The sequence below is a fragment of the Pongo pygmaeus genome, chromosome 6, assembly GCF_028885625.2.
Source record: "Pongo pygmaeus isolate AG05252 chromosome 6, NHGRI_mPonPyg2-v2.0_pri, whole genome shotgun sequence".
Taxonomy (NCBI): domain Eukaryota; kingdom Metazoa; phylum Chordata; class Mammalia; order Primates; family Hominidae; genus Pongo; species Pongo pygmaeus.
In genome coordinates this window covers 75,449,619-75,468,199 of record NC_072379.2, presented here as the reverse complement: position 1 = coordinate 75,468,199, position 18,581 = coordinate 75,449,619, and the positions used below count along the sequence as shown (strand labels likewise).

The 18,581-nt window shown below is 36.4% G+C and overlaps 1 protein-coding gene across 1 annotated transcript in view; it reads right to left on the bottom strand.

Moving 5' to 3' along the window:
• Positions 1-18,581, bottom strand: part of THSD7A (thrombospondin type 1 domain containing 7A) — a 488,656-nt gene that overhangs the window by 24,613 nt on the left and 445,462 nt on the right. The window contains exons 18-23 of the mRNA XM_054495160.2: positions 17,500-17,644; positions 16,048-16,163; positions 12,149-12,266; positions 11,753-11,898; positions 11,143-11,317; positions 6,623-6,796 (exon numbers count right to left, since the gene is read on the bottom strand). Coding sequence (XP_054351135.1) covers positions 6,623-6,796; positions 11,143-11,317; positions 11,753-11,898; positions 12,149-12,266; positions 16,048-16,163; positions 17,500-17,644 — 874 coding nt within the window. The remainder of the gene's footprint in view (positions 1-6,622; positions 6,797-11,142; positions 11,318-11,752; positions 11,899-12,148; positions 12,267-16,047; positions 16,164-17,499; positions 17,645-18,581) is intronic.

Below are 18,581 nucleotides of genomic sequence, written 5' to 3'. Positions count from 1 at the left end.
AAAAAAAAGTGGGGGTTACAATCCTAGTCTCTGATAAAACAGACTTTAAACCAACAAAGATCAAAAGAGACAAAGAAGGGCATTACATATGGTAAAGGGATAAATGTAACAAGAAGAGCTAACTATCCTAAATATAGATGCACCCAATGCAGGAGCGCCCAGATTCATAAAGCAAGTCCTTAGAGACTTGCAAAGAGAGTTAGACTCCCACAAAATACTAGTGGGAGACTTTAACACCCCATTGTCAATATTAGACAAATCAATGAGACAGATAATTAATAAGGATATTCAGGACTTGAACTAAGCTGTGGACCAAGGAGATCTAATAGACTCCTACAAAACTCTCCACCCTAAATCAACAGAATATGCATTCTTTTTTTTTTCTTTTTTGAGACAGAATCTCTCTCACTCTGTCACCCAGGCTGTAGTGCAGTGGCACTATCTCGGCTCACTGCAACCTCCACCTCCCAGGTTAAGGTGATTCTCCTGCCTCAGCCTCCCAAGTAGCTGGGACTACAGGCACCTGCCACCATGTCCAGCTGATTATTGTATTTTTAGTAGAGATGGGGTTTCACCATATTGGCCAGATTACAGGTCAAACTACTGACCTTGTAATCTGCCCACCTCGGCCTCCCAAAGTGCTGGGATTACAGGCATGAGCCACCGTGCCCGGCCCAGAATATACAGTCTTCTCAGCACCACGTTGCATTTTTTCTAAAATGGACCACATAGTTGGAGGTAAAACACTCCTTAGCAAATGCAAAAGAACGGAAATCATAAACAGTCTCTCAGACACAGTGCAATCAAATTAGAACTCAGGATTAAGAAACTCACTCAAAACCGCTCAACTACATGGAAACTGAACAACCTGCTCCTGAATGACTACTGGGTACATAACAAAATTAAGGCAGAAATAAGTAAGTTATTTGAAACCAATGAGTTCAAAGACACAACATATCAGAATCTCTGGCACACAGCTAAAATTGTGTTTAGAGGGAAATTTATAGCACTAAATGCTCACAGGAGAAAGCAGGAAAGATCTAAAATCAATACCTTAACATCACAATTAAAAGAACTAGAGCAAGAGTAAACAAATTCAAAAGCTAGCAGAACTCAAGAAATAACTAAGAGCAGAGCTGAAGGTGATAGAGACATGAAACACCCTTAAAAAAAATCAGTCAAGGAGCTGGTTTTTTGAAAAGATCAACAATTTAGATAGATGGCTAGCCAGACTAAGAAAGAAGAAAAGAGAAAAGAATCAAATAGATTCAATAAAAAATGATAAAGGGGATATCACCACTGATCCCACAGAAATACAAACCACCATCAGAGAATACTATAAACACCTCTACACAAATAAGCTAGAAAATTTAGAAGAGAGAAATTCCTGGAAACATACTCCCTCCCTTGACTAAACCAGGAGGAAGTCGAATCCCTGAAGAGACCAATAACAAGTTCTAAAATTGAGGCAGTAATTAGTAGCCTACCAACCACGAAAAGCCCAGGACCAGACAGATCCACAGCCAAATTCTACCAGAGGTACAAAGAGGAGCTGGTACCATTCTTTCTGAAACTACTCCAGACAATATAAAAAGAGGGACTCCTCCCTAACTCATTTTATGAGGCCACCATCATCCCGATACCAAAACCTGGCAGAGACACAATAAAGAAAAACGAATTTCAGGCCAATATCCCTGATGAACATTGATGCGAAAATCCACAATCACATACTGGCACACCGAATCCAGCAGCACATCAAAAAGCTTATCCACCATGATCAAGTCGGCTTCATCCCTGGGATGCAAGGTGGGTTCAACATATGTGAATCAATAAACGTAACCCATCACATAAATAGAACCAATGACGAAAACCACATGATTATCTCAATAGATGCAGAAAAGGCCTTTGACAAAATTCAACACCCCTTCATGCTAAAAACTCTCAATAAACTAGGTATTGATGGAACGTATCTCAAAATATAAGAGCTATTTATGTCAAACCCACAGCCACAGGGCTACAGTAACCAAAACAGCATGGTACTGGTACCAAAACAGATATATAAACCAATGGAACACTACCGAGGCCTCAGAAATAATAACACACATCTACAACCATCTGATCTTTGACAAGCCTGACAAAAGCAATGGGAAAAGGATTCCCTATTTAATAAATGGTGTTGGGAAAACTGGCTAGCCATACGCAGAAAACTGAAACCAGACCCCTTCCTTACACCTTGTACAGAAATTCACTCAAGATGGATTAAAGACGTAAACCCAAGACCTAAAACCGTAAAAACCATAGAAGAAAACCTAGGCAATAACATTCAGGACACAGGCATGGGCAAAGACTTCATGACCAAAACACCAAAAGCCATGGCCACAAAAGCCAAAATTGACAAATGGGATCTAATTAAAGAGCTTCTGCACAGCAAAAGAAACTATCATCAGAGTGAACAGGCAACCTGCTGATTGGGAGAAAAATTTTGCAATATATCCATCTGACAAAGGGCTAATATCCAGAATCTAAAAAGAACTTAAATAAATTTACAAGAAAACAACAACCCCATGAAAAAGTGGGTGAAGAATATGAACAGACACTTCTCAAAAGAAGACATTATGCGGCCAACAAACATGAAAAAAAGCTCATCAACACTGGTCATTAGAGAAATGCAAATCAAAACCACAATGAGATATCATCTCACACCAGTTAGAATGGTGATCATTTAAAAGTCAGGAAACAATGGATGCTAGAGAGGATGTGGAGAAATAGGAATGCTTTTACACTGCTGGTGGGACTGTAAATTAGTTCAACCATTCTGGAACACAGCATGGTGATTCCTCAAGGATCTAGAACGAGAAATATCATTGGACCCAGCAATCCCATTACTGGGTATATACACAAAGGATTATAAATCATTCTATTATAAAGACACATGCACACTTATATTTACTGCAGCACTGTTCACAATAGCAAAGACTTGGAACCAACCCAAATGCTCATCAATGATAGACTGGATGAAGAAAATGTGGCACATATACACCATGGAATAGTATGTAGCCATAAAAAAGGATGAGTTCATGTCCTTTGCAGGGACATGGATGAACCTGGAAACTCTCATTCTCAGCAAACTAACACAGAAACAGAAAACCAAACACTGCATGTTCTCATTCATAATTGGAAGATGAACAATGAGAACACATGGACACAGGGAGGGGAACATCACACACTGGGGCCTGTCGAGGGTAGGGGCTAGGGGAGGGATAGCATTAGGAGAAATACCTAAAGTAGATGAAATAGATGATGGATTGATGGGTGCAGCAAATCACCATGTATACCTATGTAACAAACCTGCATGTTCTGCACATGTACCCCAGAACTTAAAGTATAATTAAAAAAAGAAACTAAATGTAATTCAAATTAAAAAAAGAATATGTTCTTATAAAAAAAAGATTTCACATAAATAGGAGTTGAGGTATTGCTCCTCACAAGAGGGCATTAGCTTCGGGGGTCTGCCTGCAGACCCTGACCCCAGCGATGGATGAATAAAACGTACACTGACACACAGATATTATCTTTTGCCGGTCCTGCTGAGTGTCTGACCATCTACACACCAAGAGAGGTTTGTCACTGCGGCCAGCCCTAATCAGTGAGGGAGACTCACATTTATTAGTTAACAAAAGCTTGAGTCAATGCCATTAGAGGGTAATTGACATTGTGGACTTCTAGAGTAAAAAGCATGTATCAAAGGCTCGTCTTGAGACCACATGGGTAAACAAGCTAACTAGATAACTTCCTCACATCCCGTTGTTTGCTACTCTAATCTATTTAACTAAAGGTAATGGGACTAGGCCGCCTTCCGCCAGGTCTATTACCAAAGTCATGTGAAAACCCTCAGGCCTTCCAAAAGGGTTTTGTGGCTATCATAACTGATATTTTTCCCACCAGCCTGATCAAATCTCAACAAGGAGTTGTCTGTTTCTTTAAATTTTGGGAAAACTCATAATTAAAGCCATTTAAGTTTTAGTTTGTGTGCATATGTGAGTATGTATTTCATAGGTTTGAAAATATGGTGTAGGTTTTTCATTACTCTTGATAAAATATAACCTTCTAAATTATCTTGACATTTTTACTTTTGTTAGAAAAAACTATTCACAGAATTATATTCTATTTTTCTAAACTTTATTTTATTTATGGTAATGAAGACTTTGCTTTTTTTTTCTTCTTCACTGAATTTGCCATGAGCTGGTCTATTTTGTCAGTTTGCTCTAAAAACAATCTATTGGTTTTGTTGATTATTTATTTTCTGTCTCACTGAATTTATACTCATCCATGTTGGTTGCATTCCATTTCCTTTTTACTTTTCTTAAAAATTTATTCAGTTGAGACTCATGAAAAAATGCTCATTATCACTGGCCATCAGAGAAATGCAAATCAAAACCACAATGAGATACCATCTCATACCAGTTAGAATGGCGATCATTAAAAAGTCAGGAAACAACAGGTGCTGGAGAGGATGTGGAGAAATAGGAACACTTTTACACTGTTGGTGGGACTGTAAACTAGTTCAACTATCGTGGAAGACAGTGTGACGATTCCTCAAGGATCTAGAACTAGAAATACCATTTGACCCAGCCATCCCATTACTGGGTATATACCCAAAGGATTATAAATGATGCTGCTATAAAGACACATGCACACATACGTTTATTGCGGCACTATTCACAATAGCAAAGACTTGGAACCAACCCAAATGTCCAACAATGATAGACTGGATTAAGAAAATGTGGCACATATACACCATGGAATACTATGCAGCCATAAAAAGGGATGAGTTCATGTTCTTTGTAGGGATATGGATGAAGCTGGAAACCATCATTCTGAGCAAACTATCGCAAGGACAAAAAACCAAACACTGCATGTTCTCACTCACAGGTGGGAATTGAACAATGAGAACAGCTGGACACAGGAAGGGGAACATCACACACTGGGGCCTGTTGTGGGGTTGGGGGAGAGGGGAGGGATAGCATTAGGAGATATACCTAATGTAAATGACGAGTTAATGGGTGCAGCACACCAACATGGCACATGTATACATATGTAACAAACCTGCATGTTGTGCACATGTACCTTAAGACTTAAAGTATAATTTAAAAAGAATTTATTCAGTTGAATGTTTAGTTCATTTTTAACTTTTCTCCCTTCTATAGAAGCATTTAAAGCTTCAAGATCTCCTCTAGTACTTCTTTGCTGCATCCCGTATAACATTTGCTGGATGATGCCTTAGAAGTATGATTCTACACTCTAAGGTGTGCGTGTGGATATCTCTTTTGTCATTGTTCTATTGATTCCTAATTTTATTTCCTTGTCATTTTGGAGTGAATACTTTTCTTTCTTGCCTTGGGAATTATTTTATTTATTGTAACTTTTGACCTTTCTTTACTCTTTACTTATCCTGTGCTGGCATATGGAGTGTTTTACCTAGTTGATAAATTTAGGAAGATCAAATTGACAGAGCAGGTAATTCTATCTAATTCTTGGGCTAAGTCATCTAGCCCATTTGGTTTTTACTGCAAGTATTCTTTTCCAACACTTTAAGCTTTTGTCTCCTACTTTTCAGTAAGAAAGGTGATGTTTTGTCTCCTACTTGCTACTATGTCATATTACTTATTTCAGAACATAAGCAGCATTAAGGGTTGTTTGTTGACCCCACACCCTCTACCAAATAGCAATTCTTTTGCAATTCTTTTGTTTTCGAGTCTTCGTGTGTTGTTTCCCAAACTACGACATTTAATGCTGTGATTCTTGAAGATGTATTGCTTACATTGAGTGAATGATTCTATGTGTGTATACATTCACACAGACATATAAACATAGATGTTTATATATGTTCTAAGTAAAATTTAGATTAAAATCAATTTTTACCAATAATTTGATTTATCCATTTGAAAAAATATAGTAAAATATCACACTTTGCTGTGGATTTGTAATTTTTATTTAATTCTGTCATTTGATTTAAATAAATTGAAGATTGTTAGACTCCTACCTGATCATAATTGTTATAAGTGTACAAATAATGTGCTCCTAATTATCTCAGCCTTCTTGAGCTCATAAAACTGGGAAACATTTTTGCAAAACTCACATCTTATTTATGAAGGGTGGCAGGATTTTCCATCTTTCCAATCTTTAGAATTCAGAATCTTCTCCTTACTTTAGTCCTCAGCCTTAAGTGACATCTGAGTAAATTTTTAAATTATTTATTTATTTATTTTTGAGACGGAATTTCACTTGTTGCCCAGGCTGGAGTGCAGTGGTGCAATCTCAGCTCACTGCAGCCTCTGCCTCCTGGGATCAAGTGATTCTCCTGCCTCAGGAGTAGCTTGGATTACAGGAGCCTGACACCATGCATAATTTTTTTTTTTGGTAGAGTTGGGGTTTGGCCATGTCGGCCAGGCTGGTCTCACAACTCCTGGCCTCAGGTGATCCACCCACCTAGGCCTCCCAAAGTGTTGGGATTACAGGTGTGAGCCACCGCACATGGCCAAATTTGTTTATTTTTAACAGACTATTTTTTTTTAATCTTATGCTTTTGCTTAAGATAGAGTATATGAATGGTAGCACTCACCATAACATGATTTTGTTTCTAACATCTGCTCTGGGCACAGATGCTGATTCTCTAGTTCTTGTATAATCACTGCTTTGGATCTGACCTGTATTCCACCAAAGCCTAGATCCTCACCATTCACACAGGTCAGCTGACACAGGCTCCAGGAAGACCAGTCCTTCAAATAACAGTCACCTGTAAAACACAGATTTGTAATTTACACCCATATCTACAGAGAAAAGCCAGCCCAATAATCATTTTAATTCCAACCCCAGTGGGCAATGTTTTTAGGTATCCCAGTAACACATAATATTTATAAGATTTAAATAAGCATTTAATATTTGTAAATTTGTAATTGTATAACTTTGTATATATATTGTTATTTTCTGTATGGCTATTACTGGTCTATGTGTTGCCTAATGATATCAAAGGTAAATTGTGGCTGACAGTAGCTCATCCACCAGAATTCACCTCTTCTTAGGATACAACAAATATTTGATCAAAACCTACTACCATTCTTGTCATTATCATAGTAAAGTGGTTTATTACACATGAGTTACACTCAAAGAAAGCCTAAATATAAACAGAATTAGTCTTCAAAACACAATTTTGAAAAAGTTTGAAGTCAAAGGCTGACAGAGCTGGTTTTATGTTTTCATTCCTATTTCTTCCCAGAAGAGTGGAGGTGAGAGAGACAACTGAGCAGTCGCAGTACTGGAAATAATGCTCGCTATTTCCTCTGATCTACATCCTCAATCAACTTCTCTTTAAAATAATTATTTATTGAAGGATAACAAACATGTAAAATGATCACATATCACAGATGCACAGATAGCTGAATTTTGATAATCTGATTATATAACCATGTGATCAACACCCAAATCAAGGAACAAAACATTCTCAGGATCTCAAAACCCTCCCTTGTGTGATATATGAAATCATACCATATGTACATTTTTGTGTCTGGCTTCTTTCTCTCATTTATGTTTGTGAGATCCATCATACATTTATGAAGTTCTAATTTCTTCATTGGTACAACTTTCCATTGTGTGAATATATCACAATTTAGATATCCATTCTACTATTGATGGGCATGTGGGGAGTTGTAAATTTTTCCTATCATGTTATTGTAAACATTTCAGTACAAGTCTTTTGATGAACTTATATATGCATTTCTGTTGGGTATGTACCCAGGAGTGCAATTGCTGGGCCATAGTGCATCCATGCTTCCAAAATCTTTAGCCATTTTAAGAACAGAAAAGATTTTATGAAATACACCCTTTCCATTAACCCATCCATTCTTCAGAGTGACTGCTTAGTGATACTTTTCAGAGTACACAGTCAATTATGATAGACACAAATTCACAAGGGTTTCTTATCACTTATTTATTCTAGCCAGGTCATATGAATAATTCATATTGCCTTATATTATGCTGAAGGTGACTGGTATTAGCAGAAAGTTGCCTGGAGATCTGATTAATGGAAAAACTTTTTGTGTCATGCCTAAAAAGTCCTGGTAAGACATGAATTATAGACTAACATATATATACATAATAGCAAAATGGAGTGATTTTTGTAGGCCTTTATTAAAGAATGTAGTTGGTACTCCTAAAGTACAGAAAGTTCTAGTTAATTTTGGAAATGCAAAGGAAAAAGAAACTAGAAAGAATTTCTAAGTAGTCTGAGAAAGTTTTAGAAACACTTTTATTTCCTAGGAAATGTCACTTTGGAGTTACTCAGTTTTTAATTATGTAGGAAAACTGCTAAAGTTAAAAAAATTCCTGTCAATATGAATGTAATAAAATTTCACCTCAGTGATTGAAAATTACATGGAAAGAAAACATACCTTTTCACCAGTAGGCTTTATCTTTGTGGCAATCCACATTTAGCATCATTTATTTTGCAACAAAACATAATAAATCTTTTAATGATAGTCTGTGAGTTATGTAATTATCACCCCTAAGTAATACATGTCAGGCTTCAAAGATTTAATAACAGCAAATGAGAGTGAGATACTCCCTTGTTCTAAACACACTTTTCAATTTTGACCATGTAAACCATTGTGATAACAATAAACTTACCCTATGCCTGCCAAAGATATGACAATTAAACGCATGAAATGTATTTCCTAATTCAGTATTCTACTCTTTAAAGCTTATTAGTTCACATATTGCCAGCTTTCAAAACCCATCATTAGAGAAAACTAGCAAGAGAGGAACTGAAATGAATAGATTGTAATTCAGAAGAGAAGAGCAGCCTTCTCCTAGATTTGCAATTACTTTAATTAAAACAATGTGTTTGCTCTATGTTATCATGGGATCCTGCAATTTTCCTTCACATCATTTACCACAAATTATAATCTTATATATTATGTCACTATTAGATGAGCAATTGTTCTTTCCATTAGAAAGTAAGCTGTAAAAGTTCAGAGTCTGTTGGTCTTCACTGCATCTCTGACCTCGAGTCCAGGGCCTGACCTGTAATTACATTTGACAAATAACAGTCGAATGAATGAGTGAGTGTGCTGCAGGAAGTATAATGAAATCACGTGGGGAGTGTCCATAGTAAGGCATATACCACAGTCTGACAAGGATGCCTGTTCTGCTCAATGGTGTGAATGTCACAACAATCCTATTACTGGTGCTGGAGATTTGGTTTTGGAAAAGTAGGCCTTACAACGTTTAGCCAAGGGTCACTTTTTGTTGCCTCTATGGCCATTCAGTACATCAAGGTCCAAAGGTTTGGTCCTTGGCCCTGCCTGGAGCTGTCACCTGCTGCCACAGTCTTAGGCTGGGTCTGCAGTGAAGCGAAATGATTTTATTGAATTGTGTGTGAGATCTTAAATGATATCAGACTAGTTTCAGTAGCAGGAAATCAAAGGGGAATTTCTGGATCAGCAAAAGGTTGTTGGCAGCAACACTTTGCCTGGCTTTAGAAAGTCAGATTTTCTTTTACTTTATTTTTAAATTTTATTTTATTCTATTTTATTTTTTATTGTGATAAGACCGTTTAACATGAGATCTACCCACTTAACACATTTTTAGGTATACAATACAGTATTGTTAACTACAGGCACTATGTCTTACAACGGATCTCTAGAACTTATTCACCTTGCATAGCTGAACCTTTACACTCATTGAGAAGGAGCTGCTATTCAGATTTTTGGTTTTTAAAAATAGTTTAGTTCTTGACCTGAAGTAGATGAAAATATCCATGTGTGCAAAGATCAATACAATAGTTGGATATTTTCAGAGTCTAGGGGGCTTGTCCTCAAAATAACCCCTATCAGGGTTATTTTATTTACTGTTCAATTTCATTCAGTTCATCTTAAACTATACCCTACCATTTTTATCATCTCAAATGATTTTTTTTTTATGAAGGAATAAGTAACTCAATGAGCGAATAAATAGCTAACCCATGTCAGTTTTTCCAGGTTTTAGGGACTCAATCCCATTTACAAATTTTTGTTGATATATGTTATCCACTTTTAAAATTTTCTTAAATCACATCCTTTTATATAGAAAATGTGTTTTATGCCCCATTATTTTGCCAAATTCTTAATTTTTAATATTTTGAGGTCATATTCAAAAGAAAATATTGTAAAAGAGATGCAATTTTAAAATCATAATTATAAGCAAATTGGGAGAATACAAATTTTCCACTTAGGGATAAAATACAGGTAATTCATTTTCAATCTGTTCATTTCCAGTCCACTAATAAATTGTTGCCCCTATCTATATCTTTTTAAAGGATGGGTTTTCTGGCATATTTTGACGTTAAATTTCCTCTACAATTCTCTGCATCAAGCCCACATTCATAAATATTAGCTTATCACTGTCTGCCACTTTTCCCATACTATTTGATATACAAAATTTTCTTTCTACTTTTAGTGCATGCACCCATTGTGTCTAACATTAAATCTGAATAATATCTTTCAATAGTTTCCTCCATACTGCTATTTTGTCTTCCAGTTGTAGATAATCTGTTTTTTTCTTACTGAAGACTTTACTAATTATTTTTCTATATTTTATGTTTTTACTGAAGACTTTACTAATTATTTTTCTATATTTTATGTTTTAACTACATTTATCTAGGTATGAGTTTGTTGTTCATTCTACCCTGGACCCAGGGTAAGCTGTTATTATGAGGACTTAATCTGCTTTTAGCCATTATGTGTTTAAACATTGGCCTCTCTTTCTCTCTTCTGGAAATCCCTAATAGGTTATGTTTTGTCCTTATTTTCTCATCTTTTATTTCATACCTTTTCTGTGGAGCATGGGCTTAAGGCCTTAAATACCATCTCCTACAAATGTTAAAACTCCAGAGGGTGTTGAGAGGCCACATGGGAGACCTGGACTTCACCCCTACCTGGCAGTAATGAGACAGCATCCCATTCCCCACAGGCATAGTGTTGAGCTGTTGGCATAGATATTACTGAATAAGAAGACTGTTGACATCCTGTAACTTATACTTTATATGCAACCCCTTCATGGCCCTTTTTCTAGGAAAAAAGAATATGAATTCTCCTTTGCCGTTGTTACCTGGGCAAGGCTGGGTGCAGGTTTCCTCCAGAACCACGTTTTTATTACCATCTATAATGAGTTCAATGTCAGCACAGAATTCCTCATCCACCACTTTGCTGAAATCATCAGCTGACCCATCACTTACTACACAAGAAATGTTCCTTGTTCTGGTCCCTTCTCCACACTGGGCCTCCTGGAATGGAGGAAGAAATAACTAATTAGAAAAAGAGAAATACTGCATTAGAGAGCTCATCACTTAGTTATCTCTGCACCATTGACTTTGATTTATGAACATTTAGAGAAGGATTTGAAACCCTAGGGAAGAAGCCCTACAGAGCACTAGCAATAAAGCATACATTGAACAATTTGTTTCCTAGCTAAAGACAGGAAAATAAATTTTCATTAAAATGAATCAGTCTCCAAATGACTTAAAAAATACAGGGCATGGAGTTTTTGTTATCAAAACTAATTAAATGGTTATAAAATGGCAAGGTACATACAAATTTTAAGAAGCCTGTCATCTGTGAGCTCTGAAACATATTTCTAACACATTATTTTTATCTGTTTTCCTGCAGATAAAGTCTCTGCAGATAGAGTACACACTTCCTTACAACTTGAGATTTGATACCTGCACTTGGCATGGAGACCACTGGCCGTATTGCCACCGATAACAAGGCTTCACTGGGCAGGGTTTGGACTGGTCCATCAGGGAAGGGCATGGTCTTCCATCACCTTGAAAGGGCTGGGTCACTGTTCGTCTTCGGATCATTTTTCCTTTAAGAGATACAAAGTGATGCAACTTTAATATATGTTATGGTTTTGCAAGCATGTATCTCATTGGGAGAAGGCATCACAGTGATATCTCCCGAGGCGATCCAGGAACAAGTAAGGCTTAGATGTTTTGGAAAGAAAGACAACCAATCCAACCTTTCTGAAGATTATCTGATATGAGTTAAAGCAAGAGGGATATTTTATTTCATATTCCTTGACCATTAGCCTAATATAAGTTATGGTACAAACAAACCTGTCAGGCCACATGTTTGAGAACATTCTGACCAAGGAGACCAATCAGAAAGCTGACAGTTCACAGGGCATTCCACCATGCAGGACATGTTCATCTGCCAGTTCTTCTCCAAGCCAAGCTGGAAGAACAGAGGTAGATCAGGATGTATATTCTAAATTGGGGGAGGGAGCCAGAGAACGAGGTGACAAGAGAGAAGAGGGGGAGGGAGAAAAAGCAAGCCACATAACAGAATAAAATGTTACCTGGAGGACAAACATCCAAACTATTAAAAGTATAAAGTGGTTTGACCTAGGAGAGTGGAAGTTAGAGGCACAGGATGAAAGAAGGGGCCCATTGAATCTATACTTATGTATTGTTTGAGTGTTTTCAGTAAGCAACGAAAAAAAGTAGATTTAACCTCCAAATTGGTTGAATTTCCCTAAATGAGGAACAAATAAATATAAGCATAAATACTTTCCATTAGGTAAAAACTAATATCATCAATATTTTGATCTACAACTACTGTATCTTAGAGATATTATTTATTTTTACATATCTTAAACTGAAAAGCAAAAGGAAAAGGTTCTAAACATAAATTCATACTCAAAACTAGTGATATCATGTACTGAAATAATATAAAACATCAGCTATCTTTTAAAGAAATATGGGTCGCCAGAGTTTTTTTGATTATGAATATTTTATGTGCATTTTTTAAAACAAAGATTTTCACTTCTAAAACTCAACTGTGGTATAATTCAGTTATGTTGGTGTCAAACCTTCTCATCAGATAATAATGTTGTGCCATTTTATTGGCATTTGGGTTCCATTACTTATTTAAATATTCTGCTTTAAAAATAGAAGATGAGGTTTCAAATTCTTCTACTGTATATTCCGACATTTAAAATCTCTATGGTACAAAGTAGCATTGAAATAGGAAAATGTCAGCCGGTGCTGTGGCTCATGCCTGTTATCCCAGCACTTTGGGAGACCGAGGTGGGCGGATCACCTGAGAGCATGATGGCCAACATCGAGAAACCTCACCTCTACTAAAAAAAATATAAAAATTAGCTGGGATTGGTGGTGCATGACTGTAGTCCCAGCTACTTGGGAGGCTGAGGCAGGAGAATTGCTTGAACCCAGGACGTGGAGGTTGCAGTGAGCTGAGATGGCACCACTGCACTCCAGGCTGGGCAATAGAGCAAGACTCTGTCTTAAAAAAAAAAAAAAAAAAAAGAAAAAGAAATAGGAAAATGTAAGAGCTTGTTAGGAGAATATAAGTTTTTAAAACTAGTAATTCTTGAAATTTCCAAGACCTTTTTTATTTCTGCATGAAAGAGAAGTTTATATTTTCTAATTTATACAGCAGATAATGGCAAAAATTTATTTTGAAACATTACATTGTGTTTCAAGTATAGCTCTTAGCTCTAAGTTATCCACTGAGAGAGGATCAGATCAAAGCTTTGTGTAATACATCTCTCTGCAGGCACTCCCATTATATTCTACACCAGTAATACTTGACAGAGCTGAGTATTTGGTATGAAAACTTTTACCACATCACTCAATTGAAGCCTCATAAAGCCTCTTAAAAGTCATGGGAGGTTGGAGATAGGAATCTTGAGGTGATATGATAAAAATAAGTGTTACATTTAAGGTAAATAATAGTTTCATGGGGAGAGTTTGAATCACAGGATTCAATTAGTACTGACTTACATCTCCACCACTTACACATTTTAGTCTTGTACTACTTTTTTCCTTACATTGATCATATTTCTCTTTTAATTCACTCTCTCATTTACCTAAACATGTGTCTAAATAAATTAAAAAGAAATCTATTCAAAGATCTAAGATATAGGAAAGAAGAAACCAATTACTAGGTATCCAATGAGTAAATGTCTGAAAAACACTGAAGATAAAAATACTACATAAATGCTAGTTAGGTTTAACTCTAATTTTCCTCTTTGTTGGATAATAATGCCATCTTTCTTTGTGGCTGTTAGGGAAGCAGCAAGTGTTACCTACTGATATGGCACTGAATGCAGGATTGCACAGTTGAATTTTAAGTCCTTGAAGATAGTGTTTGCTAGAATGTTAAAACTAGGAGTCCCTAATTGCCATGCAACATTCAAATATTATAATATTTGCACATAAACTTAAAGTTATCTAGGCTCCCATATAATTAAAATTAGTTATTTCCCAGGTTTTTACTCATATTTGATGTAAGAAATCAAGAATTCGGTTTACAGCTTTGTCTTTTAATCATATGAAATGGTTTAAAATTGGTCATGTATGCTTAGGTTTCAGCTTTCGCAAAGCTCTCAGTTATTTATTTTACATTTCATTCCGACCAAGGAGTACATTTATGTTTGCCAAAAAAAGGACATATTAATCAACCAGAAGTAGATCACAGCTAGCTCTCCAGCCAGTATATGACCATTATCTTCATTAATACTGATGTTCTTTTTTTTTTTTTGAGATGGAGTTTTGCTGTTGTTGCCCAGGCTGGAGTGCAATGGTGCGATCTTGACTCATGGCACCCTCTGCCTCCTGGGTTCAAGCGATTCTCCTGCCTTAGCCTCCTGAGTAGCTGGGATTACAGGCATGTGCCACCATGCCCGGCTAATTTTGTATTTTTAGTAGAGATGGGGTTTCTCCATGTTGGTCAGGCTGGTCCTGAACTCTCAACCTCAGGTGATCCGCCCGACTCAGCCTCCCAAAGTGCTGGGATTAGAGGCTTAAGCCACCCCACCCGGCTCAATACTGACATTATTCTTGTAATGCTTATATTGCTTCAATGTTATTGGTTACAAAACTAAAATGATTCAAGTGTGAAATTTCCAATTATTCAAGTTTAAATAATGAATACATTACGTAACGTTACAAGGTTATAGCAGGAGGCATTTATTAACTAAACAAATTTGTGTTTTCAATACATGTGGGTGCTCTGCTCTCATGAACAGAGATGTAAGAAAGTTAAGTTAGGTCCACATGATAAACATATCAAATGAATTAAAATATTTCTGTTTAGAGTTTTCCCCTAGGCATAGGAACAATTTACTGCGGGCTATAATAACCCCAGGATGTGTAGACAGAAGACATGGTGACTGTGTATACTAAACTCTAATGAGGTTACAAACCACTTCTAGTCTATTCCAGATCTATTGAGGCTCCCACTTATCTTGGTTGGTATTTGACCCAGTGGACCTCAGATGCACGGAGAGTCAACATTTGTCATGTTTTTGGTATGGAAATTAGACAAAATTATTACAACATAAAGTGTAGCTTCATAAAAACTAAGAAAGGACAACAACTATGTTTCTTCACATTTCAGAAGCTCACATCTAGGTATGACATTACTTTAATCAATTAGATAATACCAGCTACAATTCTCTGTACCTAGAAGATAGTAATGGCTGATTTCATTCCTTTGTTTGAATTTGAGGCTTTCTCTTAATCAGACCTGAGTACTTAGATGGTCACAGCTGGGTATTAGATCCTAATATCAAAATCTGCTATGAAACCACATGTGATCAATGTTTAGCAACAAAGAGAATAAATGATGGACCTTGGCAGGTGTCCCAGGCACTACACAAAATTCACATCAAATTACAAGATGATAAGTAGTCTGATTAAAATTTATTGCTTTTATTCACCTTACTTATTGTTCCCCAAGCATTTCTTTCAGAATAGGCTAATTAGCATACCTTTGGGCTCCAAGCAGAAGAAAATACAGGAAATTATATGTAGGAATCAGTAGTGTTGGACATTGTGTCTTTTCAAGAACATACTTAACAGCCTGTGAATAGTGCAGAAAAACATCTGCTGGCAATAAGCTGCATGGAGCACGGGTCACTTGGCTCAGCATGAATTGAAATTATTAGGGAAGAATTTACTCGCGAAGATATAACACAGAATCCACCTACCTCTTCACAATATTTCAGGTCAACTGACTTGCCATCACTTCGAACACAATCCAACATCCTTGTTTTTATTCCATTTCCACAAACTGCCTTCTCACTCAGCTGACATGTACTCCAGTCTGAAAAAAAGGGAAGACCATCAGAACAGAAGGCTAAGTATGAAACAGATTTCAAATGAAACTCTGATGACCTGAATCCCATATTTAATTCACAACTGCTTCCTAAGCCCCATAATCAATCACCCCCCATGCAGAGTATATGGGTCCCAGCTTTGAACATATTAGGAGTAAAATGGAATTGCTGGGGTTGCACATAGCTACAGGGATTATTCTTAAAGGCAGATGTCTACTCGAAAATCTTGATGGCTAGCCGTTTGGTGACACTGTAAAAATGGCTTTGGCCTACAGATAAATGTCACTTAAAAACTTTTTTTCCCAATAAAAATATAATTTAAAATCTTAGTATTACTTTTAGCAAAATAATCATAATTGTGACAGATGGTACTTTAACTGTGTAGTTATATTCAAATAAAACATACATTTTATTTCTTATCCATATTTAGAATGCAAGAAAATGCATACGTTTATTAAAGTGATAAAAATCACTTTGGCCATATTTATTAATTCTCTTATTTTATGTCTTTTGCAAGAAGACATAAAAGACACCTCTTTCCCTGGGTAACATAGCACGTCCCAGATAACTTTGATTTTTTTTGTGTCATCAAACGAAACTGAAGAGAAAAACCAAAAGAAACAGAAAACCAATATGACTGTTACGTGTCTTGTACAGTTTCTTGAGTTTGTTTCGGAGTGAAAATTACTTGGGAAAAATTCCAAAGTAAGCTTTGGTGTTGTCCCAATCCATATAAACCAATAAAAGATTTTCTTTCCTAGAGTATGCACCTTGATGGTATTAAATGAGTTTTAGGGGAAAAATGCAACTTATAATAAACCTGTTTTTCTGAAAATACTCATCAATTTTTACCTGCACCTTTTATAGCATTGATTTATAATCTTTGGCAAGTTTAAGATTGCTGACTAATCATGTTTATAAACTGCCCACACCTCACGAATTGTTGCCCCAGTATGTTTTAGCAATTAAGCATCTTCTGAAAAAGAAAGACATTTTTGAATAAATCTGATACCTGTGCCAAAAATACTTTAGATTCCCCTTCCCAAAGTGAGAGGTTGTCTTATGTAGGAACACTTAGCATATTCACAACCTACTTTAAGGGCTAATGTCTGTGTGACATTTTCATTTCCTCTATCTTAGTGTTTACTAAAAAAAAAACCCAGATAAGTATTTCTGTCATTTAATATGTAATTATTTCTGGGAAAGTAAGCAGCATATCCAAAAGGCACACAGATAGAGATGAACTATACTGACAGGAATGCTTCAGAGCTGACAGACACAGGATTTGGACTTAACTCTGTGATCAGATGATGATCCATGTACCTGTTACATTATAATCATAGTGGTAGCAGTTTTTGTTCAGGTTACAGGGTTCTTTCTCAACAGCATTAGGGCAAGATCTTCCTTCATCAGCTGGTTGTCTGATGGGATCAGCTGACCTTTGCCGGAAACTGCTTTGATTGCAAGGCTTAAAAAGAACAGTACAAATTCTCAGAAAGGTGAATACTCAGCTACACAACTGGTATATTAGAGACAGCACTGGAGCAGGAGTTAGAACATTTGGGCCACTGGCTAACTCAGAAAAGTCAGTCAACCTCATTATGCCTCAGTTGTTCAATGTATAAAATGAAGGTGTTGAATGAGATTTTGATGTACCATCTAGCTATAAGATGCCATGTGTCAAATGCTAATACACACATCACCTCACACCTATACACACACACACACATATGGTGGTCATATTAATTATTATGCTATTATAAAGTTATATGTGTATTATTATATATATAAGTATATGTTTGTGGATTATGTATAGTCTTTTGGGCCTTAAAAGACATTTTAAGAATAACTTTAAATGACTAGGTGTTAGTGACTCTCTTCTTCCTGATGCACACATATACATGCATATAAACAATTCTAATTCTAAATTCTAATTTTAATTCTTAATTTAGAATTGAGAAAAAGATAAAGTTCTACGACCTGCAACTGACCAAATGGACCCCCTCTTGGCCATAGGGACCACAGAGAAACCTTGAAAACTGAGTTCTCGTCCTTTAGGCTTTCTTCCCTAAGGGTTATACAGAAACAAGCCCTTTGGAAAAACTCACTCTACACCTGATCAACCAACTGTCTTGAAACTGCCTTTGCAAAAATTATAACAGTAAGAAAATAATGACAGTAAAAGAGATCTGATCTAACTCACCCTCATCTCGCTTTTCCCTTAGTTATTCCTGGGTTTTCGGGCTGAGCTAACTTGAAGAAACATTTATTTTATAGTTTAAATAACAGGCTTTTCCCCAAACTCAAGTGCCTTTTTAAAGCTAATGAAAGGCCATCAGGCTGGGAGAGGAGAGGAACCTGAATTCTGCTAAGGTGTAGACATAAATGATTGCTAGCTACTCCTG